Raw genomic sequence first — 25,159 nt, forward strand, 5'->3', positions numbered from 1 at the left:
TTCCATAAGGTTCTGTGCCTGGATGCTCCCCCTCCCCATTCTTCAGTCCCTCCTTCCTCTGGGATAGGCAACTGGAGAAGACTCTCTTCCTCTGCCAGCAAATGACCCCCTCCTCCACCCCAACCCCCAGCTACAAGGGGAACTTGGCTGAGGGCCTTCTCCTTCTCCTCACAAACCCTTTCCTGGGTGGTTTCTACCTGGGAATTCCATTTGAAGAAGAAAGGCAAGGTCTTCCTGCTTCTTTTAAATAATGTGATTATCCTGCATCAGTGCTCAGGGACCACTCCTCCTGGCTTCAGGCAGCACTCAACCAAGAGCCTTCTTTGCAGTAGTAAATTAGCTGGAACCCAGGTTCTCTCCAGGATGTTGAAGGTGACAGGATATATCTGAAGGCCACATGATCAGCTCTGAGCTGGGGAGGGAGGGCTATGGTTTCCACCTCTGGGAGAGGGGAGGGAGAGGGAAGAGTCTTACACTGGCCTAGACAGAGTCTCCTCTTGCATTTCCTCTACAGAGCCAGGAACTCCCCCTCCCACTAGAGTGGTTTCTATCTGCGCCGCCCCCAACCCCACATACCCTCCACAAAAGGGAAAGCGGGGAACAGAACTATGAGAGAATCAGGTTAACACCCAGCTCCCTCTTCTCCATAAAGCCCTATGAGCTGCCCCTGTAGAAGTGGCCCTTGGGGTCCTTGCCTCTGACCTCGTCACCATGAATGTGGCTCAGGCCTGCCTGGGAACACACTCTCCTCCCTTGGAGACTCACGCCACCCGTCTTGCACATCTCGGTGGTCCCAGTGGGGCAGAGAGGGGGGAGGATGGGTGTTGGAGATGAGGGTGGAAGAGAACGGATGTGTCTGTGTACACTCCTCCTGGGCACCTGGGAAACGTCGGAGATGTGCGTGGCCTACTGATGGTGACTGTGGCTCAGCAGTTTCCATCAGATGCACTAACCTATGTGACACACAGAACAAATATGCAGAGAATTCACAACTTTATTGAAAATACAGAAAACGTGCCCTAAAACAGTGGGTCAATGACTCAGCATTTGTATTTAACACACTTGGCAGGCACTGTGTGCCTGATGGTGAGGTATCAGAACTTCATTCTGGCTCAAAGGCACTTTCACCAAAGCTGTCAGAGAGACCATTCAAGAGGAACCGGGGCTACAGAAAGGCCACTGGTGGTAGGGGACCAGGAAAGGCCCTGTGAGGGCGGCCGGAGTGAACGGAGGGTGGTGGAATCCAGGGCAGAGGAGGCAGAAACAAAGGGGGTAAGGTTAGCATGGGCAGCAAGAGCAGCATGGGGGGCATGGGCGGCATGGGGGCATGGGGGCCATGGGCGGCATGGGCAGCAAGAGCAGCATGGGGGGCATGGGCGGAATGGGGGGCATGGGCAGCATGGGGGGCATGGGCAGCATGGGCATCAGCTCCAGGGGCATCGGCTCCAGAAGGACCCAGTCCCAATTTGGCTCCTGAATGAGGATGGTGATGCAGGGTCCACCCCAGTTGCTGACCACAGGGTAGGCCGGGAGCTGAAGGGGTGCACCTCTGAACCTCAGTGCTCTCTGGCATTTCTTCCACATGGTCCTTCTATGCTTAAACCACACCTCCAATCAGAGAGAAAAACGGGCTGCGTTAGTACATGGAGCATTTAATGTCAGACAGGAAAAAACAGAGCGGGGAAATCTTGGTGACTTGAAGATGGGAAACTGCACCAGGAGAAGAAGCTATTTCCTTCTGGTTAAAAGTTTTTAGGACATTTACTTAAAGGCCCTGCCATCAGTCCCCCACCCCACCCCCAGCAAATGAGCACCGACGATGTGCCTGGCTCTGGACTGGCTTATGGCCTCGTCTGTCCCCCCACCTATTACTATTCCTGCCCCTAACCCCACTCACTAGGCAGGTGCGCCTTCGTGATGGGGGAAGTTGAGCACAGGATAAAGTGGGTGCCTTTTAAAATCATACTGAGAGGAACGGGACCCATTTTGAATGACCCATCTTTGGTGCACAGTAAATAATCAATAGGCGCGGGCTGGATTTGTAAATAAAAGCTGTCCTCGGGGACCGATGCGACGGTCATAGAGACAGAGCTGGTGTTGCCAGGGAGGTTTGGTCGTGGGGGCCCAGGCACTCTGTGGCTCGTCTGCTGACACCAGTGGAGCTGAAGCCCTGGACACCGCCTTAGTACTAGACTGCAGATCAGAGAGGTTTAGACTGCTGCTGCTGCTGCTGCTGCTGCTTAGTGGCTTCAGTCCTGTCCGACTCTGGGCGACCCCATGGACTGCAGCCTGCCAGCCTCCTCTGTCCATGGAACAAACTTCGCCCAAATTGACCGACATTCTTAAATCTTGGCCAGCCAAGAGATGGGGGCGGGGGGAGGAGGCAACCACTGTTGTCTTTCTCAGTTCTGCACTCTCCAGCCTGTCCCACCCTCCAAACCTGCCTGCGCTCAGGACCCAGTCAGCTCCCTCTGCTCTGAGTGTGGCTGCAAGGCCTTGGACCAGAGTCTCTGGTTCCCAGCATGGCCCTGCTCTCTAGGTGCTGCCACTCAACCAGCAGGGCCCCATCGTCCCCTCATGCTTAAGGCAAGAGGGTGCAACCTGCATATTAGGAAGATAATCGACAACCATCCAGGTCAGGATTCACAAAATGGCTCCTTCTGAAATATGAGCCAACTCTTAACAACTGAAAGAAAAACCTGTGCTGTGGGTGCCACTGCTCCCTCAGCATCCCACTTATTGGAATTACATCATATTTAATAGTTTTGCATGTTTTCACACCGCAAATTTTACATGAAACCAAGGGCCTCCTCTCTCTACCGCCTCATTTTTCCTCTCCCATCCTTAGTATCTGGGCTCTTCTGATGCATGAATATGTAGTCTTAAGGAGCCAGATTAATAGAGCTCCTTTTGAAGGGGGAGATAGAGTGTACCAGGGATCAAATCTGCATAAAGATAAGCAAAATGCAAAACTGGCTAACTGAAGTTCTGGCGGCTACTACTTCCATATTCCCAGTACTGCTTTCATAGAGTAACTCTTGCTGTGTGTGAAAACAAGGGGAGATGTCTATTAAATATTTCTTTGGGAAATTCGTGCCATAGAATTTGGAAATAGGTGGGAACATTCTCTCTTTTCCCTTAGTTGTTTCCTGTGGGTCCTTTTCCCTTCAGAGCTCCACTAAGAGACCACTATGTAAACCCAGGAGAAGCATGTCACCAAAACTTCAGGTTTTCTTTCCCAGTGAGCTTGCTTTGCCTGCATGAAAGAGCAGAGGCCCGGGCCTCCCAAGCCCTGGCCAGACCTGACTGTGATCCTAGTCCCTGGCCTTAGGCTCCCAGCCTTGCTTTCCAGACCTCCCCACCCCAACCAGGTCTGCAGCCCGCATCCATCACCACCCTCACACAAGGGCTCTGCAGCAAAGTGAATAATAATACCTTCCTGATTTTTCTTCCTTCCTTCCTTAATTTTCTACTTTAAAAAAATATTCCCTTGATACAACTTACTCTGTTCTAAAAACAACTATTCAGTTTCTGTGCCTTGAGGTACCGAGTAGTCGTTACCATCTAAGTAAATGGGCAAGTACTTCGAATTAACACAAGTAAGCTACTGGCTTGGAGCCATGGACCGTGGGCCATCAGAGAGAGATTCTTCAAAACCAATCCCTGAAAATAGTACGAAAAGGGCAGAAAAAAATCCTTAGCCATTAGAAATTGCTCAAAATAATATTCACTGATACATCTGGCAGTTTCATAATGTTGCATATATGCAGTATCTCCAATAAATATATTGATAGTGTCCAATTTTCTCAAACTCACCTTTCTAGGTCAGTGGAAATTTATTCAACTTATTTTAATATATATATTTAGACAAATTCCTAAGGGTCGCACATCTTTCCTCCATCTCCATCATAATGCACAACCGACTATGTTAGCAAAGTTTTCAGACTGCACATCAAACAATTTCAGAAAATTAAAATTTACAGCTGAAACTCTACACTGCTCTGAGTGAGTGTGAGTATGTGTCTGCTCAGTTGTGTCCGCCTCTTTGCGACCCCAGAGAGCCTGCCAGGCTCCTCTGTCCATGGTATTTTCCAGGCAAGAATACTAAAGCAGGTTGCCATTTCCTTCTCCAGGAGGTCTTCCTAAAACAGGGATGGAACCCCCGTCTCTTGTGTCTCCTGCGTTGCTCTACCAAACACACAAAAACAACAGCAGGAGGATCGGGCACTTGGAATTGTAAATTATCCCCCTCCCCATCAGTCTCAGCTAAACTAAACGTACATTTGTTGCTCATATGTTGCGTCCTGAGGTGAATTATTCCCTTACCCAAATGCCTGAATACTTGAAAATTCACTCCTTGCAGAAAGAGCTGATGCCTGGCTTACGTATTTTAGATAATTTAGTATACTTGGACCCCCTTTGTGTGCTGAGTCACTCAGTCGTGTCCAACTCTTTGTGACCTCGTGGACTGTAGCCCACTAGGCTCCTCTGTCCATGGGGATTCTCCGGGCAAGAATACTGGAGTGAGTTGCCACTCAAGGGGTGGACCCCCTTATAACCCAGCTATTTGGTGCATTAATTTGAATAATTCCTAAGTCAGACTCAGTCCCAACATGAGTCCACAGAGAATTGCCCCTAAAGGATATCAGTGTTAGAAGGAGTTTACTTTACTGAAGTTCCCAAAGCCCCAGAAGTTCCAATCTTACTTCCCAAACATAGTGAAGGCTACAAAAACAAACCAACGTGAGAATGTCCAGGACAAGGTATCCAGTTCCTGAAGTGGGTTTTAGAAGAGCTGTTACGCCAAAGTGCTTTTTCCCAGTTTATTCACCTGCATTCTATCTTCAGTCACTCCCATGCGTCTTGCAAGGTCCTGTCTGAGGGGGAATAATTACAAACATTCAGCATTTGACATTATGCATGAAATGAAATGTATGTTGTACATTTCTCACTATTTAAAATATTTATTCAGAGTAGCCAAGATAACAGCATAGGAAAACTCTGAGCTCACTTCCTCCCTTGGGCACACCAAAATTACAACTATATACAGAGAAGCTCTTGATGAGAATGACCTGAAAGGTGAGCAGACAAGATCTTCCACAACTACAGCTATAAAGAAGGAAACACGATAAGATGGACAGGAAGGGTGGAGAAGGGGTATAGTCAAGACTCACACCCACAGGTCGGAAACCCATATGTGCAGTGCTTAGTCGCTCACCGGTGTCCCACTCTTTGCGATGCCATGGACTGTAGCCCACCAGGCTCCTCTGCCATGGGGATTCTCCAGGCAAGAAAACTGGAGTGGATTGCCAAGCCCTCTTCCAGGGGATCTTCCCAACCCAGGAGTCGAACCCAGGTCTCCCGCATTGCAGGGGGACTCTTAACCATCTGAGCCACCAGGCAACCCATATACAGGAAGATAATTATAATTGAAGAGATTTACCACAAGAAGCAAGGGGTCTGAGCACACTAGATTTCCTAGCCTGGGGTCCTGAGCCGGGAAGATAAGCTCTCGGAACATTTGGCTTTGAAGGCCAGCAGGGCTTCCTTTCAGGAGACCCGGGGGCTGTGAGAAATTGAGACTCCACTCGGAAAGGATGAACCCAAAATCTCACATGCTCCAGGACCCAGGGCAGAAGCAGTGATTTGAAAGGAGCCTCGGTCAGACCTGCCTGTGGATCCGGAGAATCTCCTGAAGAGGCAGGAAACAACTACCGCTCACCCTGGGGACAAAGACGCTGGCAGCAGCCAGTTTAAGGTGCTCGTTGGACCGTGAGGACTCTGCTGCTGGCAAGGGCCATTTTGAAATCTTCCCTCTAGACTATTAGTACTGTGACCCAGCCCTCCCACCAGTCTATTGGCACTAATCCCGACACACCCCAAACCAAGCAGCTAGCCAGGCAGGGACACAGCCTCACTCACCAACAAGTCAGTTGCCATAGGACCTCCTGAGTCCCCAGTCACCCAAGAACCAGACTTGCCCGCCAGAGGTCCCAGGACCCAGCCCCAAACACCAGTGGGGCCAGCAGCCTCTGCACTAGGCAACGCCTGGTAACCAACAGACCTGGGGTCCACCCATGGTAGTCAGCCCACCACAACAGAAGGGCTCATGCAGCCCATACAGAAAGCACCCCTGGAGCATATAGCTCTCTCTGACGACCGGAGGAAGTGACACAGTATATTTAATGTGATCAAAGGAAAAAATCTACAACAAAGAATACTCTACCTGGAAAAGCTATCATTCAGAGTTCAAGAAGAGATAAAGACTTTTAGAGACAAGCAAAAGCAAAGTGTTCGACACCACAAAACATGCTTTAAAAGAAATGTTAAAGGAACTTCTCTAAGCAAAAAAGAAAAAGGCTATTAATACAAATAAGAAAAGAGTAAAAAGTAAAGTTATAAGCTTTTACACAGCAAAGGAAGCCATAAAGAAAACGAAAGTCCATAGGGTTTACGAAATAGTAGAAAATATTTGTGAATGATGCAATCGACATGAGCTTAACTTTCAAACACTTCATACAACTCAATAACAGCAACAAAAAACAACCCAATCAAAAAATGAGAAGACTAAATAGACATTTCTCCAAAGAAGACATGTATGTGTGTGTGTGCACACATGTGCTCTACTGTGTCCAACTCATTGTGAATGTGTGGGACTGGAGCCTGTCAGGCTTCTCTGTCCATGGAATTTCCAAGCCAAGAATCCATGGGGTCACAAAGAGTTGGACACAACTGCGCGCGCGTGTGCCCGCACACACACACACACGCACACACACACACACGTGTCTTCTTTGGAGAAATCTCTCCTTTGGTCTTCTGCCCATTTTTTGATTGGGTTGGGTTTTTGTTGTTGTTTTTATTAAGTTGTATGAGCTATTTCTGTATTTTGGAAATTAAGCCCGCCCAGACATTTCTTCAAAGAAGACATATAGATGGCCATCAGGCACGTGAAAAGATTCTCAACACTGCTCATCCCACATCTGGGCATATATCTAGAAAAGAGAAAAACTCTAATTAGAAAAGATACACACACACCGATGTTCATAGTGGCACTGTTGACAACAGCTAAAACATGGAAGCACCCTAAGTGTTCATCAACAGATGAATGGATAAAGATGTGGTATGTATATGCAATGGAATATTACTCAGCCATAAAAAGAATGAAATTCTGCCTTTTGTAACCATGTGGATGGACCTGGATAGTATTAGGCTAAGTGAATTAATTCCAACAAAGACAAACACCGTAAGATATCACTTACATGCAGAATTCAAAAAAAACAGTACACATGAACTTTTTTACAAACAGAAACAGATTCACAGACGTAGAAAACATATTTCTGGTAACCGAGGAGGGGGAATGAATTGGGAGTATGAGATTAACAGATGCACACTACCATATATAAAATAGATAAACAACAAGGATTTACTGTATAGCACAGGGAAGGTTATTCACTATCTTATGATAAACTGTAAAGGAAAAGAATCTGAAAAAGAATACATATACACAACATGTATACGTAAGTATAACCAAAAACACTATCTATATAAACCTCATGGTAGCCACAAACCAAAAATCTATAATGGACACACATACAACAAAAGAGAAAGCAATCCAAACATAACACTAAAGAAAGCCATCAAATCACAAAGGAAGAGCGCAAAGAAGAAGAAAAGAACAAAAAGAAAAGAATTAACAAAATGGCAGTAAATATATACTTACCAATAATTACTTTAAATATAAATGGAATAAACGCTTCAATTAAAAGACACAGAGTGGCTGACTGGACACAGAAACAAAACCCACGTACATGCTGCCTACAGGAGTCTCCCTTCAGATCTAAAGACTCAGACAAAAAGAGAGAGGATGGAAAAAGGTATTCATGCAAATGTCAATCAAAAGAAAGCTGGGGTAGCAACACTTGTATCAGATAAACTTGTCTTTCAAACAGAGACCATAACAAGAGACAAAGAAAGACTACATAATGAACATGCAATCAGCTCAAGAAGATGTAACAACTGTAAATATATAGGCAGCCAACATAAGAGCACCTAAAATACATACAGTACATACAAACAAACATAAAGGAGAAACTGACAGTAAGCATCACATTCAGGACTTTGCCACCCCACTTACATCAACGGACAGATCATCCAACAGAAAATCCATAAGGAAACACTGACCTCAAGTGACATATTAGACTTAATGGACTCATAGAGCATCCCATCCAAAAGCAGCAGAATACACGTTCACATTTTAGGAATGTCGACATTTTAGGAATCAGTGAACTAAGGTGGACTGGAATGGGTGAATTTAGCTTGGATGGCCATTATATATACTACTGTGGGCAGGAATCCCTTAGAAGAAATGGAGTGGCCATCATAGTCAACAAAGGAGTCCAAAATGAAGTACTTGGATGCAATCTCAAAACCGACAGAATGATCTCTGTTCATTTCCAAGGCAAACCATTCACCATCACAGTAATCCAAGTCTACGCCCCGACCAGTAACGCTGAAGAAGCTGAAGTTGAACGGTTCTATGAAGACCTATAAGACCTTCTAGAACTAACACCCCCCAAAAGATGTCCTTTTCATTATAGGGGACTGCAATGCAAGAGTAGAAAGTCAAGAGATATCTGGAGTAACAGGCAAATTTGGCCTTGGAGTACAGAATGAAGCAGGGCAAAGACTAATAGAGTTTTGCCAAGAGAACGCACTGGTCATAGCAAACACCCTCTTCCAACAACACAAGAGAAGACTCTACACATGGACATCACCAGATGGTCAACACCGAAATCAGATTGGTTATATTCTTTGCAGCCAAAGATGGAGAAGCTCTATACAGTCCGCAAAAACAAGACCAGGAGCGGACTGTGGCTCAGATCATGAACTCCTTATTGCCAAATTCAGACTTAAATTGAAGAAAGTAGGGAAAACTACTACACCATTCAGATATGACCTAAATTAAATCCCTTAGGATTGTACAGTGGAAGTGACAAATAGATTGAAGGGATTAGGTCTGATAGACAGAGTACCTGATGAACTATGGACAGAGGTTCATGACATTGTACAAGAGGCAAGGATCAAGATCATCCCCAAGGAAAAGAAATGCAAAAAGGCAAAATGGCTGTCTGAGGAGGCCTTAGAAACAGCTATGAAGAGAAGAGAAGCGAAAGGCAAAAGAGAAAAGGAAAGATATACCCATTTGAATGCAGAGTTCCAGAGAATAGCAAGGAGAGATAAGAAAGACATCCTCAGCAATGAATGCAAAGAAATAGAGGAAAACAGCAGAATGGGAAAGACTAGCGATCTCTTCAAGAAAATTAGAGCCCGGCGGCCTCTAGGTTGCGGCGGGGAGGGGCCGCGGCGGCGGGCGGAGCCCTCGGAGCCAGCCTCCAGGGCGCGGGTGTCCGCGCCGCCGCCTGGCCCGCCGCCCGGGTCGGGTGAGGTGGGGGCCGTGCACGGCTCTGGTCCCCCCCGGCCCGTCCCCCTCCGGACCGGGGCGCGCCGCCCGGTGGCTCTCCGTCCGCTCCTCGCTCCTCACGCAGCCCCTCCGCACGACCCCGAGCGGAGGCGCCGAGAGAAAGTGAGGAAGAGCAGGCTGCGGGAGGGCCTGGATTTGCTAGTGGAACTAGGTTTTTCCCGAAAGAGGTGACAGAATAACTGAGAAGAATCTGCTGGACTGTGGAGTCCAGTCCTGAGCTCAGTAGGGAAATAGCAAGCTCATCTATAACCAGATCTACAGCATATACTTTTTTTAAGAATCAACATTGAGCAATTTTCTGAAAGTAAACCATGAAAGCCCTCTTGGAGGCCGCACACCTGTCTGCGAACTTGAACCTGAGAAATGGACTTTTTTTCCATCAGGGTGATCTCCTTCTTCAGCTGAATCATCAGAAGTGGTGAGAAGAAGAGACCCCCTACCCAACCAAACTGCTTCAGACAAATTCAATCAGTCTATCAAGGAATGGAGCTGTGCAGCGTGGCCAGATCACCATCTGCCTGCACCACCACTGAGCTGTCTCTCTAGGACTGCCACCTACATGTAGGCTGCACCCAGTGCAGGGCATCTGGCTGAGGCAGGGGTTGGGAGTGAAATCCTGCTCCATTCACCAAGCCAAGTTTATTGGTGCCTGGCCAAATGATGTGGCTTCTTTTTCTGATTTGCAGCAGTGCACCCTGTACGGTCTAGTGGCATGTCTGACCATCCCCATCCCATACCCCAGTCCTATCTGAGATTCTCTTCCTTACCTCAGATGGATTCAAGATTTTCATGAACAAATTAGGTGTCTTGCAAAAGATGAAACGTTTGACCCCAATTGAAATTAATTTCATAGGTGAAGCTCAAAATATTACCATATGTAGGAATTATGTATATATTTATACATGTATGCATATACAGTTAAGTAGATACCATTGTCTATGTATCAGAAGTTAGCACAGTTTAAATGGGTAAATGTTTAAAATAAAACTATTTGGGGTATTTGAAAAAAAAAAAAGAAAGAAAATTAGAGATACCAAGGGAACATTTCATGCAAAGATGGGCTCGATAAAGGACAGAAATGGTATGGACCTAACAGAAGCAGAAGATATTAAGAAGAGGTGGCAAGACTACACAGAAGAGCTATACAAAAAAGTTCTTCATGACCCAGATAACCACGATGGTGTGGATCACTCACCTACAGCCAGACATCCCGGAATTCGAAGTCAAATGGGCCTTAGGAAGCATCACTACAAACAAAGCTAGGGGAGGTGATGGAATTCCAGTTGAGCTATTTCAAATCTTAACAGATGATGCTGTGAAAGTGCTGCACTCAATATGCCAGTAAATTTGGAAAACTCAGCAGTGGCCACAGGACTGGAAAAGGTCAGTTTTCATTCCAATCCCAACGAAAGGGAATGACAAAGAATGCTCAAACTACCACACAATTGCACTCCCCTCTCACGCTAGGAAAGTAATACTCATAATTCTCCAAGCCAGGCTTCAACAGTACGTCAACAATGAACTTCCAGATGTTCAAGCTGGATTCAGAAAAGGCAGAGGAACCAGAGATCAAATAGCGAACATCCGTTGTATCATCGAAAAAGCAAGAGAGGTCCAGAAAAACATCTATTTCTGCTTTAATGACTATGCCAAAGCCTTTGACTGTGTGGACCACAGCAACTCTGGAAAATTCTTAAAAAGATGGGAATACCAGACCACCTGACCTGCTTCCTGAGAAATCTGTATGCACGTCAGGAAGCAACAGTTAGAACTGGACATGGAACAACAGACTGGTTCCAAATCGGGAAAGGAGTAAGTCAAGGCTGTTTACTGTCACCCTGCTTATTTAACTTATATGCAGAGTACATCATGAGAAACGCTGGGCTGGAGGAAGCACACGCTGGAATCAAGATTGCCAGGAGAAATATCAATAACCTCAGATATGCAGATGACACCACCTTTATGGCAGAAAGTGAAGAAGAAATAAAGAGCCTCCTGATGAAAGTGAAAGAGTAGAGTGAAAAAGTTGGCTTAAAGCTCAGCGTTCAGAAAACTGAGTTCATGGCATCTGGTCCCATCACTTCATGGCAAATAGATGGGGAAACAGTGGAAACGGTGGCAGACTTTATTTTTGGGGGCTCCAAAATCACTGCAGATGGTGACTGCAGCCATGAAATTAAAAGATGCTTGCTCCTTGGAAGAAAACTTATGACCAACCTAGACAGCATATTAAAAAGCAGAGACATTACTTTGCCAACAAAGGTCCGTCTAGTCAAAGCTATGGTTTTTCCAGTAGTCACGTATGGATGTGAGAGTTGGACTATAAAGAAAGCTGAGCGCTGAAGAATTGATGCTTTTGAACTGTGGTGCTGGAGAAGACTCTTGAGTCCCTTGGACTGCAAGGAGATCCAACCAGTCCATCCTAAAGGAAATGGGTCCTGAACGTTCATTGGAAGGGCTGATGCTGAAGCTGAAACTCCAATACTTTGGCCACCTGATGGGAAGAACTGACTCATTGGAAAAGACCCTGTTGCTGGGGAAGATTGAAGGCAGGAGGAGAAGGGGATGAAAGAGGATGAAATGGGTGGATGGCATCGCTGACTCAATGGACATAAGTTTGAGTAAACTCCGGGCGTTGGCGCTGGACGGGGAGGCCTGGCATACTGCAGTCCACGGGATCACAAAGAGTCAGACACGACTGAGCAATTGAACTGAACTGAACTGAACGCGTTCTCAAGTGTACATGGAACATTCTCCACAAAACAAGTCTCAATAAATTTACGAAAATTTAAATGGTATCAAACATCTTTTCCAACTACAGTGCTGTGAGACTAGAAATCAACTACAAGGAAAAAAAACTTCAAAAAAAACCACAAACACATGGAGGCTAAACAAAATGCTACCGAACAATGAATAAGTCATTGAAGAAATCAAAGATGAAATAAAGAAAAAATCCAGCAACAAATGAAAATGAAAACACAATAATCCAAAGTCTATGGGATACACTAAAAGCAGTTTTCAGAGGGAGGTTTGTAGTAATTCAAGCTTACTTCAGGAAATAAGAAAAATCTCACATAAGCAACCTAACCGCACACCTAAAGGAACTAGAAAAAGGAGAACCAGCAAAACCCAAAGTTAGTACAAGGGAGAAATCATAAAGATCAGAGAAGAAATAAATGAAATAGATTTTAAAATATATAAAATAGCAATGCAAATAAGAGTTGATTCTTTGAAAAGGTAAATAAAATTAATAAATGTTTAGCCAGACTCATCAAGAAAAAAGAGGGTCCAAATCGATAAAATCAGAAATGAAAAAGAAGTTACAATCAACACCACAGAAATACAAAAGATCATAAGAGACTACTATGAGCAATTATTTAGACATCAATAAAATGGATAACCTAGAAGAAATTAACAAATTCCTAGACATGTACAGTCTCCCAAGGCTGAAGCAAGAAGAAATAGAAAATTTGAACAGATCAATTACTAGTGATGAAACTGAATTGGAAAATTAAAAAGGATGTATTTATTTTACAGCAGCAGGAATATAGCCAATATCTTATAATAACTTCAAATGAAGGATAATCTATAAACATTTTCAGTCAGTATGTTGCACATCTAAAACTCATAGAATATTTGAAATCAACTACACCTCAATGAAACAGACATCAGTAATCACGAGAGCAATGCAAACCCAAACTACAATGAGATGTCACCTCACACAGGTCAGAATGGCTCTCAAGAAGAAGACTCCAAATACCACATGTTGGAGAGCACGCGGGGAAAGAGAGCGCTTGCGCACTGTTGGCGGGAGTGTAAACCGGTGCAGCCACTGCGGGGAACAGTATGAGGTTCTTCACAAAATTAAAACCAGAACCACCGCATGACCCAGAAATTTCAATCCTGCGCATATATCTGGAAACAAAACAAAACACTACCTCAGAAAGCTACACGCACCCGTGTTCATGCAGCATTATTCACAACAGCCAAGATATGGAGGAAACGTAAGTGTCCATCATCATGCTGCTGCTGCTGCTGCTAAGTCGCTTCAGTCGTGTCTGACTCTGTGCGACCCCATAGACGGCAGCCCACCAGGCTCCACCGTCCCTGGGAGTCTCCAGGCAAGAACACTGGAGTGGGTTGCCATTTCCTTCTCCAGTGCATGAAAGGGAAAAGTGAAAGTGAAGTCGCTCAGTCGTGTCCGACTCTTAGCGACCCCACAGCCGGCGGCAGCCCGCCAGGCTCCTCCATCCATGGGATTTTCCAGGCAAGAGTACTGGAGTGGGCTGCCATTGCCTTCGAAACGGATTAAGAAGATAAGGTATAGACATACAATAGAATACTACTCAACGTGACAAAGAATGAAATTTTGCCATCTGCAACAACATAGATGGACTGGGAGGGTATTATGCTTAATGAAATAAATAAGTAGGACAGAGAAAGGCAAATAGTGTATGATATCACTTATATGTGAAATCTAAAAATGAAAACAAACTATTGAATATAACAAAAAAGAAACAAGTCTCATAGATATAGAGAATAAACTAGTGGTTACCAGTGAGGAGAGACAGGAGAGAGGGACAAGATAGGGGTAGTGGATTAATAAGTACAAACCGCCATCTATAAAATAAATAAGCTACAAGGATATATGGCACAATCCAGGGAATATAGCCAATATTTCATAAGAACTATAGTGGAGTACAACCTTTAAAAATTGTGACCTCGCCTTCTCCCACAGAGTCCAGGAGTCTGTTCTTTATGTCTGTGTCTCTTTTGCTGTGTCAGAGAAATCGTGACATCTTTAATCTACCACAGATCCCAATATTCGATGTGTATAATCCTAATCATTGTAACATGTTTTTTTTTAAAGCAGAAAAAATTGGAAATAACCTGAACATCCATCACTGGAATTAAATAAGTTTAAATTATCTTAGTAAGTTAGTTTAAATTTATAAAATTAAATACTATGCACCCATTAAAAACAATGGGGATATTTTTAATAAAATATTATAAAAATATTACCATGAGATATTTTGAGTAAAAAAAGCACGGGTTAGTATGTGTGTAGTATGGTACCATCTGTGTGAAAGGAGGAAAATAAAATGCATTTGTATTTACTTGTATTTGCACGAAACAGCTATGGAATATGCATTCTTGTTGGGGGTGATATCACCACTGAAGGGGTAAAAATTGGTTCTTGTGTGGGAGGAATCTGAATATTTTTGTGTAAGGAGCACAGTTATATGTAGAGTACAAAAACAGATACACAGTATACCTGTGTATTCAAATTAAAGGAGGAGCCAATAATCAGGAAGAAATGTCTTCAAAGCCTCCTCAGGAGAGTGACGATGCAAAAAGGTTTGCGGGAAAAAAGGATGAGAGACATCCTTTTCTAGAAGGATGTAAAGAAATGAGTCCAGATGGCTGTCTGAGAGAGCAGAAATGAGTTACTGGGAAAAGGAAGGGACAAGAATAAGGATGTTCAGTGTGTTCTCGTTCATATTTTTAGTGTTGGAATCATGGGACAATAGCATCTATCTAACTTTAAAAAACTGTTGTGTGAAAATTGTATAAATCTTAATTATGCTGAATTGGGTAAAAAAAAGATACAAGCTTTTGGTTATAAGAAGAATAAGTACTAGTGATGTAGTATACACATGATGACTATAGTTAATACTCCCCTATGATGTATATGAAAATTAAGAGAATAAATCCTAAGAGTTCTCATTACAAGGAAGAAAATACTTTTTGATATCTATGTGAGATGATGAATGTTCACTACATTTATTGTGAACATGTAATCATTTCATGATGTGTATAAGTGAAAGCATTATGCTGTGTACCTTAAACCTGTACAGTGATATATGTCAATTTTATCCTAATATATCTGGAAGAAAAAAACTGAAAAAAAAAATAAAATAAAAAAAAAACAGTAACTCTTTCATGAAATTGTAAGATATTAAATTACAAGATATAACATATAGTATAATGGTGCTAGATGCATATGACAACTATGTAATATAAATTATATCTGATTATAATGATCATAATCTGGTTACAATCATTGATTATATCTGGCTTTGTTATTTTCACATGCTATGTGAGTACCATATTTCTGAGAGTTTCTCTAAATTATCTCTTTTGTCTTTCCATTAATATCCACTACAATATTGTCACCTAAATCTTAAATAATTCTCAAATATGTCCTCTCCTCCATATCAGAGTTGCTGCTGCCTTTGTGTAGGCTATAATCTTCCAATGGTATTATAAAAATAAGCTCCTAATTCTATTTTGCAATTATCTAAACTTGATATAGAGTTTTATGTCTTCATATCTTTGCCCTAGAAGCATCTTTAGACATCATCATCAACTCTGTTGTATGGTTATATATTGATTCTGCCCAATATGTAGCAGTAAATATAAAAACAGAAATGATAGTTTAACTGGCTTGTATATAAAACTGTTCATTTTTTTAATGCAGAAATTTTCTTCACAAAGATAAATATATTATTGTGATATTCTGATACTATTGTTTTTATTAAAAAACACAATTCTAAATAAATACTTTGAAATCAAAAAAAATTGTGAATCACTATGTTGTACGCCTAAAACTTACATAATATTGTATATCAACTATTCTTCAATTTTTTAAAAAAGGTAACTTTCAAGTCTCCACCAAAAGTCTATTAGAACTAATAAATGAATTCATTAAAGTTTCAGGATTCAAGATTAATATATAGAAATGTGTTGCTTTTCTATACACTTAATAATAAGCTATCAGAGAAAGCAAGAAAACAATCCCATTTAAAATAGCATTAAAAAGAATAAAATACCGAAGAATAATCGTAACCAAGGAGGTTTGGTTTCACCAAAGGAAGCGCAATACACTTTCACCAAGTGAAAGACCTATACTCTGAAAACCATCAAACCCTGCTGAAGGCATTTAAAAATTATACCAAGAAATGCAAAGATAATCTATGTTCTTGGACTGGAAGAACTAATATCGCTAAAATGTCCATAAAACCCAAAGCAATCTACAGATTTAATGCAATTCCTATCAAAATACATGGCAGGGAAGGAAATCAAAAAAAAGAGGGGCTGTGTATATGTATAGCTCACTCATTTTGCTATACTGCAGAAACTAATACAACATTGTAAAGCAACTATACTCCAATGAAAATTAACTAAAAAACAAAAAGTACCTACAAAAAAGTGGAATATATGACATTGTTCACCCTACAATAAATTCACCCAAAAAAGAAATAATCCTGAAATTTATATGAAACCCTCATAAGACCCCCAAATGGCCAAAGTAATCTTGAGAAAAAAGAACAAAGCTGGAGGTCTCACACTCCCTGGCTTCAGACTATACCACAAAGCTATAGTCATCAATGCACTTCCCTGGCAGTCTAGTGGTTAAGACACCTGACACCGCCCTTTCACTACAGGGGGCTTGGGTTCCATCCCTGGACAGAGAAGATTCTGAATGCCATGGGGTGCGGCCAAAAAAAAAAAAAAAAAACAAAACACCTCAGTATGGTACTGGCATTAAAAACACATACACTAGAACAGACTAGAGAGTCCAGAAATAAACCCAAGTACTTACCGTCAGTTACTCTATGACAAAGCAGGTAAGAACATACAATAGGGAAAAGAGTCACTTTAATAAGTGGTGCTAAGAATACTGGACAGCTGCGTGTAAAAGAAATTAGAACATTTTCTCACAGAACATTAAAAAATAAACTCAAAATGGATCAATGACCTAAAGGTAAGACCAGATACTATAAAACTCCTAGAGGAAAACATAGGCAGAACACTCTTTGACATAAATCACAGCGATAATTTTTGGGATCTGTCTCCTAAGGCAAAAGAAATAAAAGCAAAAACAAACAAATGAGACCTAATTAAACTTAAAGGCTTCTGCACAGCAAAGGAAACCATATACAAAGCAAAAGGACAACCTACTGGACGGGAGAAAATTTTTGCAAAGGATATTACTGACAAGGGGTTAATATCCAATATTTATAAAAACAGGTCGGGCTTCCCTCATAGCTCAGTTGGTAAAGAATCCACCTGCAATGCAGGAGACCCTGGTTCTATTCCTGGGTCGGGAAGATCTGCTGGAAAAGGGATAGGCTACCCACTTCAGTATTCTTAGGCTTCCCTTGTGTGGCTCAGCTGGTAAAGAATCTGCCTGCAATGCAGAAGACCTGGATTCGAGCCCTGGATTGGGAAGATCCCCTGGAGGAGGCAAAGGCTACCCACTCCAGTATTCTGGCCTGGAGAATTCCATGGACTGTAGAGTCCATGGGGTCACAGAGTCGGACACAACTGGGTGACTTTCACGCCACTTCATACAACTCAGTATCAAAAAACAAAGAACCTAATGCAAAAATGGGCAAAGACCTGAATAGACATTTTGCCAAAGAAGATACACAGATGGCCAACGGACATATGAAAAAAAAATGCTCAACACTGTTAATCGTCAGAGAAACGCAAATCAAAACCACAATGAGATCACCTCATACCTGTCAAATGGCTATCATCAAAAGGATAACAAATGTTGGCAAGGATGTGGAGAAAAGGGAATCCTACACTGTGGGAATGTAAACTGCTGCAGCCACTATGGAAAACAGTATGGAGGTTTCTCAGGAAAACTCAAATTAGAACTACCATACGATCCAGCGATTCCACTCTTGGGTAAATATCAAAGAAAACGAAAACAGTAATTCAAAATGATATCTGCACCTCAATGTTCATAGCAGCATTATTTACAACAGCCAAAAGATGAAAGCAACCTAAGTGCCCAGTAACAGATAAATGGATAAAGAAGATGTGATATATATATATATATATATATATATATATATACAATGGAATACTTCTGTCATAAAAATGAATGAAATTCTGCTATTTGTAACAATGTAGATGGACCTAGAGAGTACTATATTTAGTGAAATAAATCAGAGGCAGAACGACAAACACTGTATGATTTCACTTACACGTGGAATCTAATAAGTGAAACAAATGAAAAAACGTAGCTAAACAGAGACAAAATTATAGATACAGAGGAAAAAAACAGGTGGTTGTCTGAAAGGAGGGGTGGGGGGAGGAGAGAAATAGGGGAAGCAGATTAAGAGGTAAAAACTTCCAGTTACAAAATCAATAACTGGTATGAAATGTATGGTGTGGGGAATATAGTCAATAATTATATAATATCTTTTATGGTGACAGACTTATGGTGATCATTTTTAAATGTATAGAAATAATGGTACACCCATGGCGGATTCATCTCAATGTATGGCAAAACCAATACAATATTGTAAAGTAAAAAAATAGATAAATAAATAAATTTAGAAATAATGAATCACTAGGTTGCATAACAGGAACTAACATATTGTTGTAGGTCAGTTACACTTCAAAAGTAATCAAACTGAAAAAAAAGAGATTAGATTGGTGGTTACCAGAGGGAGTCAGGTGGGGGAACTGGGTGAAGGCAGTCAAAAGGTATAAATGAGATATAGGCAGTTCTGGACACCCAAATCAAGGGGCATCTTGAGTTTGACACTTGAGAAAGGGAGAAATTGGGCTGATTCTTAGAATTATCACACAGCAAAAGCCAACCGAACTTGGAGTAATCAAACTGAACAGAAAATACTGAGCCAAAGTTGATGCTATTTACCATCCTTTCTCATTAACTCATCTCCTACCACCATGGAGGTTTCCATGAAACGGTTTGCCTACAGCCTCTCCAATCAGTCCTCCTCTGTCTCTTGCAAGCTTCTGTCACTCTTTCAATATTCCCTAGCTCATTGAGTATTCCACCAGCCATTCAGTTGGGCAAATCAGAAATTCAGATATTTTTCTTAATCATTTCCCTTTACTCCTATGTCCAAATTACCATGAATCGCTATCAATTTTACCTGCTAAATACCTCTTTAATCTGTTCACTTTTATCCATTACCACACCATCACCTCTGGCCTTGCCTACTGAACAGCCTCCTAGGATCAAATCTCAGCCACATTCCAGCTGTGTGGATCTTGGGCAAGTCTCTTCACGTCTCTGGGCTTCAGTTTTTCTAACAGGTCAAGCAGGGATAAAAAAACAATAGCTGCCACATTCACATAGGGTTGTGAAGATTCAATGACAATCTGTAGGAAACCCTTTAGGGCAAGTGCTTAACACAGTAAGTACAATGTAAATGATAGCTTTTAAAATCTTTTCTGCATTCAGACACTCAGCAATCCATTCATTCTCCACTCTGTGGCTTGCTTTAGGGACAATTCTACCTCCGGCACAAACTTTAAGGGTAACTAAAAATTCAGTAATTAAGACAAAGGATGTTCTAACGTAGTGTTTGGGCTTCCCGGGGGCTCAGCAGGTAAAGCTTCCTCTTGCAATGCCGGAGACCTGGGTTCGATCCCTGGGTTGGGAAGATCCCCTGGAGAAGCAAACTGCTATCCACTCCAGTATTCTGGCCCGGAGAATTCCATGGACTATACAGTCCGTGGGGTCTCAAAGAGTCTGACACGACTGAGCGACTTTCACTTTCACATTCAATGTAGTATTTACATTAACGCAAATATAATCCATGAATAACTGATGACCAATATTTTAAATCAAAGTAGAATCCAACCGCGCACGTGCTCCACCATACCTCCAGCGACTCATTTGTTAACTATGGGCCGACAGTTTCCCGACATGACTTATTCAAACTCCCCACCTTAATACTGACTCGATTCCCACCGGGCAGAGCCCCCGCCCCAGGCCCTGGGGTTTTCAACTCCAGAGCTGAGGACAGGGACCCGCTCGCCTCAGCCCGCGCCCCCGGAGCCGCCCGCTTACCGCATGGCCACGCTGAGATACGGAGTGTCTTGGAAAGTTCTCTCCAGCTCCCGCATCTGCTCCAGCGTGAAGGTGGGCCGGGAGACTCGGTGGCGCCTGCCTGCCCCCCTCCAAACCTCGATGGCGGCTCCCCGGCGCTGCTCCTCCCCGCCCTTCTCTCCGCCCTCGCCACCGCCCGCGCCCGCCTCAGCGTCTATCTCAGCCTTGGCGTAGCGGCTTCCCCCGTCTGGGGGGCCCGCATCTCCCGCGGCCACATTGCCGCCTTCCTTTTCTTCTCCTTCTTCGTATCCCGCCTCTTTCCCCTCCGCGGCTGCTCCCTGCTCAGGTTTGGACTGAGCCTTCGGCTCCTCTCCCTCTTCTCCAGGAAGAGAGATCTTCGCGGGCTCAGCCTCTGCAAGAGAAGAAACCCGAAGACAAAGGTCAGGCCGTCGAGCGAGCCCGCTGAGGAAGAGGAGGGAACCCGCCGCGTCTGAGGAGGAATCCTCCTGCTCGCCCCTCCCTAGGGAAATTCGTTTCCTGGTATCCTCTGAACCGAGTGCCCAGCCTGCCACTGACCGTGCACTTCTTCCCAATTGTCCTTGACCCCCAGCCTGAGGAAGCCCGCAACGACCGCGTCGGTGTCGCTATGGGCACTGTGGCCACGCTGCGGCTGAGGCTTCATGTTCCGACCGCTGTCCAGGAGGCTGTGCCTTCAGCGGAGGCTGTCCTGGGTCTCCCGAGATCCCGGCTCTAGACTCAGGGCTAGAAGCGGCGGCCCGCGATTCGGCACCGTTAGGGCTACACTGGCGTCGGGTCAGGACTAGAGTCCGGATAGACGCCCTCCGGGGGTTTATCGTCGGCTGCTGGGGGTTGGGTCGGCTGCAGTGCGCATGCGGCAGGAGCTTGGCGGTCCTGGCGGCAGGGGGAGGGAGGGGGGAGGAGGTATGGGGGGCAATTCTAGGTGCGCACCACAGGGGGCGCTGGTAGGGAGCATGAGTGAGAGCAGAACTCAGGCCCCCAAGTTGCAACTTAGCTGACCAAGTACTGCGCACTTGGTCCGGCGTCTTCCCAGACCGAGGGCCTGTGCCTGATTTGTGGATGGGAAGAACGGGCCCTCACCCTCGCTCCGTAGACCTTGGAGAAACGTTTGGGGACTAGCTCCTGGCTCAGCCCGCCATATCCAGCAGCCAGTACTAAGCAAGGAGAAGCAATCAAACTAATATGTTCACCCCTTGGTGTCGCCGGGGATTGGTTCTGGGACCCGCCGAGGATACCAAAATCTGCGGATGCTCGAGTCCCATAGCGGGCCCTCCGCATCTGCAGATGTGAAACCCACGGATATGGAGGGCCGTCTGTGTGTCTACAGAAAAAAACCCGTGTATAAGTGGACCAGCTAGGCCTTTGCTTGCTCTGAGTTTTTGCAGTGAGGCTGAAGTCCGAGTCTGCCATACTCCAGCGGTCTCCAGGAGCAGGAGTTCAGGGCTGGGTTTTCTGAGCAGGTGGGGTGCTCAGATGCGCTATGAAAACAAAACAAAACCCCAGCCCACTCCCTTAAGAAAGGCCCTTAGCCTATTTTAGTAACGAATCCACATCAAATATCAAGTGTGGAAACCTGCACAGTGTTTAGAACACTCAAGGGGTACAGAGAGCACCCCTTCCTTTTGTTTTTGCCTTTGTTGCAACTATGGATTGTGCTACATCTTTATAAACAGCCCCTATTGCTTCTGGCTGTAAATCCTCTAGAGGTATACATGTACCCTGGGGTGGACTCCTGTGGACGTGGCTAAATTACCTGCTTTCTTGCAGCTGCCTCCCCCACCCCCTTATCTCGCCTCATCATGTTTTCTAGAAACCTTCCTGAGCCCTTTCTGAGGAATAAATAAATTTTATTCATTGTCAAATAAAAGAGAGCCAGGCTAGATTGCAGGCTCTATGATTTTTCCTTGAAGAAGTGTTTTATGGATGCCCCAAGGCTTGTTAATATCCTAAATACTGAAAATAACTCCTAACAATGGGCCCTATACTTGACCATGTACTTATCTTGTGTTATCTTACACAACTGTTTTTGTCAACCCCATTTGAGATCAGAAACCAAATCATTTTTGTGGGCTCCTGAATGTATCATGGGACCAGGTCATCTCACCTACAGTGCCTAACGCATAATACCTTTTGCTTCATGTTTCTGGAGAGTGGCTAAGAAATTAACTAAAAAAGGGGTTGGTGACCAATTCTTTTTCAAAAAGATGGTAAGAGATGGCAATCTGATACCTCTTCCTGATTTTAACCAAGACGTTTCCTCCTCATGTTGGCCCTGGTTGAGTTCAGCAAGCCTCTGCCTCTCTTGGCTGGATATCCTATGCACAATTTTGTCTTAATATTAGTTATCTCATGAGAGACCTATTAGAGTTTTCATCATGATTTGCATTAGACTAGCTAAGAATTCTATGAGAGCTCAGGAAGTGTGTCCCTTTACAGCTCAGATTTCCACAGTGAATTTGTGTTTTCCCAACTGTAGTAACCCATGTGACCCTTGACAAACGTTGCCTTACTTTGGCATCAGTCATGATAGTGTTTTTCTTTAAATTTTACTTAACTTCACACTTTTAAAACCTTAAATACTGAATGGAGCCTCAAGTAATAACCACGAATCATGGTTTGATGTATTAGATTGATGGGAGTGAAGGGCCCTGGAGCCAGATTGTTGGCCTATAAATCCTGGCTGTGCTAACCACTTGCTAGCTAGCTAAATTGTTAGGTTACTCATTCTCACTTAATCTTGGTCTCTACATCTGTGAAACGAGGATAGCAATAGTAACTACCTCACCAGGTTATTGTGAGAATTAACTGAGGTGATAAAAACAAAGTGCTACCAATAGCCATCCTATGCTGCCTTACATTTCTTTTTTTTTTTTTTAATATTTATTTATTATTTATTTTGGCTGCACCAGGTCTTAGTTGCAGCACATAGGATCTTCAGTCTTCACTGCAGCATGTAAACCCTTAGTTGCAGTATGCAAGATCTTTAGTTGCAGCATATGGGATCTAGTTCCCTGACGAGGGATTGAACCCGGGCCCCCTACATAGGGAACACGAAGTCTTAGCCACTGGACCACCAGGGAAGTCCCTGTCTTACACTTCTGACTTTAGTCAATTGTATGGTTTATTTATTTATTCACAAAGGTCCATGAGAGAAGAGAGATGATGGTTATTCTCTGGCAGTTGGCAATGAGGACAGAGAGTTTTCTTGAGAACGTGTCGCTGCCATGTTTTTTGTCCCTATGTATGCTTCAGTCAGTAATCCTTTGTTGGCTGCTGTGTTTACAAGGCCCTACCTCAGGCAGTGTGGAGAATGTCATGATTCCAGACACAGCTATTGTGCCATGGGTTCTCACAGTCTGGAGAGAGAGAGATCAGTCCATGTGAGAGAAAGAAGCTGAAAATTCTGGAGACAGAGTGTCCAGCCCTACCATCACTAACTTGCTGTGTGGCTAGAGGTAAATTAACTGACCTCTCTGTGCCTCAGATACCACCTTTGTAGGGGGAGGATCATGATGGTAGCTGCTGGACAGTGTTGTGACATTTACATGAAGGAATACAAGAAAGGTCCATGGTGAGGGCTCAGATAACTTCCGCTGATGCTGAGTTAAGGGGTCGGGACTGACTGGGGGCCTGCACCACGACTGAAGATGCTGGACATGGAGTATCACCCCTGCTCCTGAATGGATATGAGAGTTGGTAAGAATGCCACATGGCCATGCTTGTTCATGCTGGTGACACCGTATGGGAGCTCACTGTGCACCCGGGCCTGACTAATCGATCTTATTGGCCCGAGGAGGGGGCCATCATTCTCTTTAGTTCCTAACCAAGGTAATGGAGGCTCTGAGAGGTTCAGTGACTTTCCCAGGGTTACACAGCCCAAAGGTAGGGCCAAGATTCACAGCTTTGAAAAGACTATTCTTAGCAGCCCGTGGTAGAAGCGGGTTTGGTGTTTGTGGGAAGGGTGTTGTTTGTACCCCACGGGATGGATCAGATACTGGCAGATGCTGAGCAGGTTGTGCTGAGAATCCCAGGGAAAACAGATAGCATGAAAAATAAAATAAAATAATCAAACAGGGAGCTTGATGTTGTAAATCAACTACACTTAAAAAAAAAAAAAGGTAGCACGAGCAGCCCCAGGAGGCATGAGTGCAAGCTTGTCTCAGGGAACCCCAACACAGCCAGATGTGGCCAGGTGAGTACAGATAAAGGGTGACTTTTTTTTTAAATTGGCTGTGCTGGGTCTTCAGTGCTGCACGGGCTTTTCTCTAGTTACAGTGCATGGACTTCTCATTGTGGTGGCTTCTCTTGTTGGGGAGCACGGGCTCTAGGGCGAACAGGCTTCAGCAGGTGTGGCACGTAGGGTTCAGTAGCTGCAGCTCCCGGGTTCTAGAGCACAAGCTCAATATTTGTGGCGCACGGGTTTAGTTGCTCCGAAGCATGTGGGATCTTCCTAGACCAGGGATTGAACCCATGTCTCCTGCATCGGCAGGCGGATTCTTTACACTGAGCCACCAGGGAAGACCGAAAGTGTGGCTTTGAGAGGGAGTCGGAAGGAGAGCCTGAAGGTAACACTACCGTGGGTGAGAAATAAAGTTTAAAAGGTAGATTGAGGTCAGAATTATGAAAGGAGTCAGAATGCCAGCATCTGGACACGGATCAGTGTAGTGGTTTTGGTCAGGGGCAGTGATAATGAAATCAGGGTCTTAGGATGTGGAGGAGAGGGGGAGAGTCTCTAACTTGGCTCCCAGCTCAGCTCACTGCATTTATTGCGCTCAGCCACAAGGATGGACACAGCTTCCTGACTTGGAGGCCAT

At 44.1% G+C, this 25,159-nt stretch overlaps 1 protein-coding gene across 1 annotated transcript; it reads right to left on the minus strand.

Moving 5' to 3' along the window:
• Nucleotides 1–976: 976 nt before the first annotated feature.
• Nucleotides 977–21,220, minus strand: LOC145536214 (uncharacterized). The gene is made up of 4 exons (XM_081565073.1): nt 20,883–21,220; nt 20,328–20,718; nt 4,832–4,877; nt 977–1,608 (listed from the first exon to the last, which is right to left on the minus strand). Exons 1-4 carry the CDS (start codon nt 20,986–20,988, stop codon nt 1,279–1,281), a joined length of 873 nt encoding a protein of 290 aa, XP_081421199.1. The 5' UTR covers nt 20,989–21,220; the 3' UTR covers nt 977–1,278.
• Nucleotides 21,221–25,159: the final 3,939 nt, after the last annotated feature.

Source organism: Giraffa tippelskirchi, chromosome X, assembly GCF_054371585.1.
Source record: "Giraffa tippelskirchi isolate mGirTip1 chromosome X, T2T-mGirTip1v1.2.pri, whole genome shotgun sequence".
Lineage (NCBI taxonomy): Eukaryota > Metazoa > Chordata > Mammalia > Artiodactyla > Giraffidae > Giraffa > Giraffa tippelskirchi.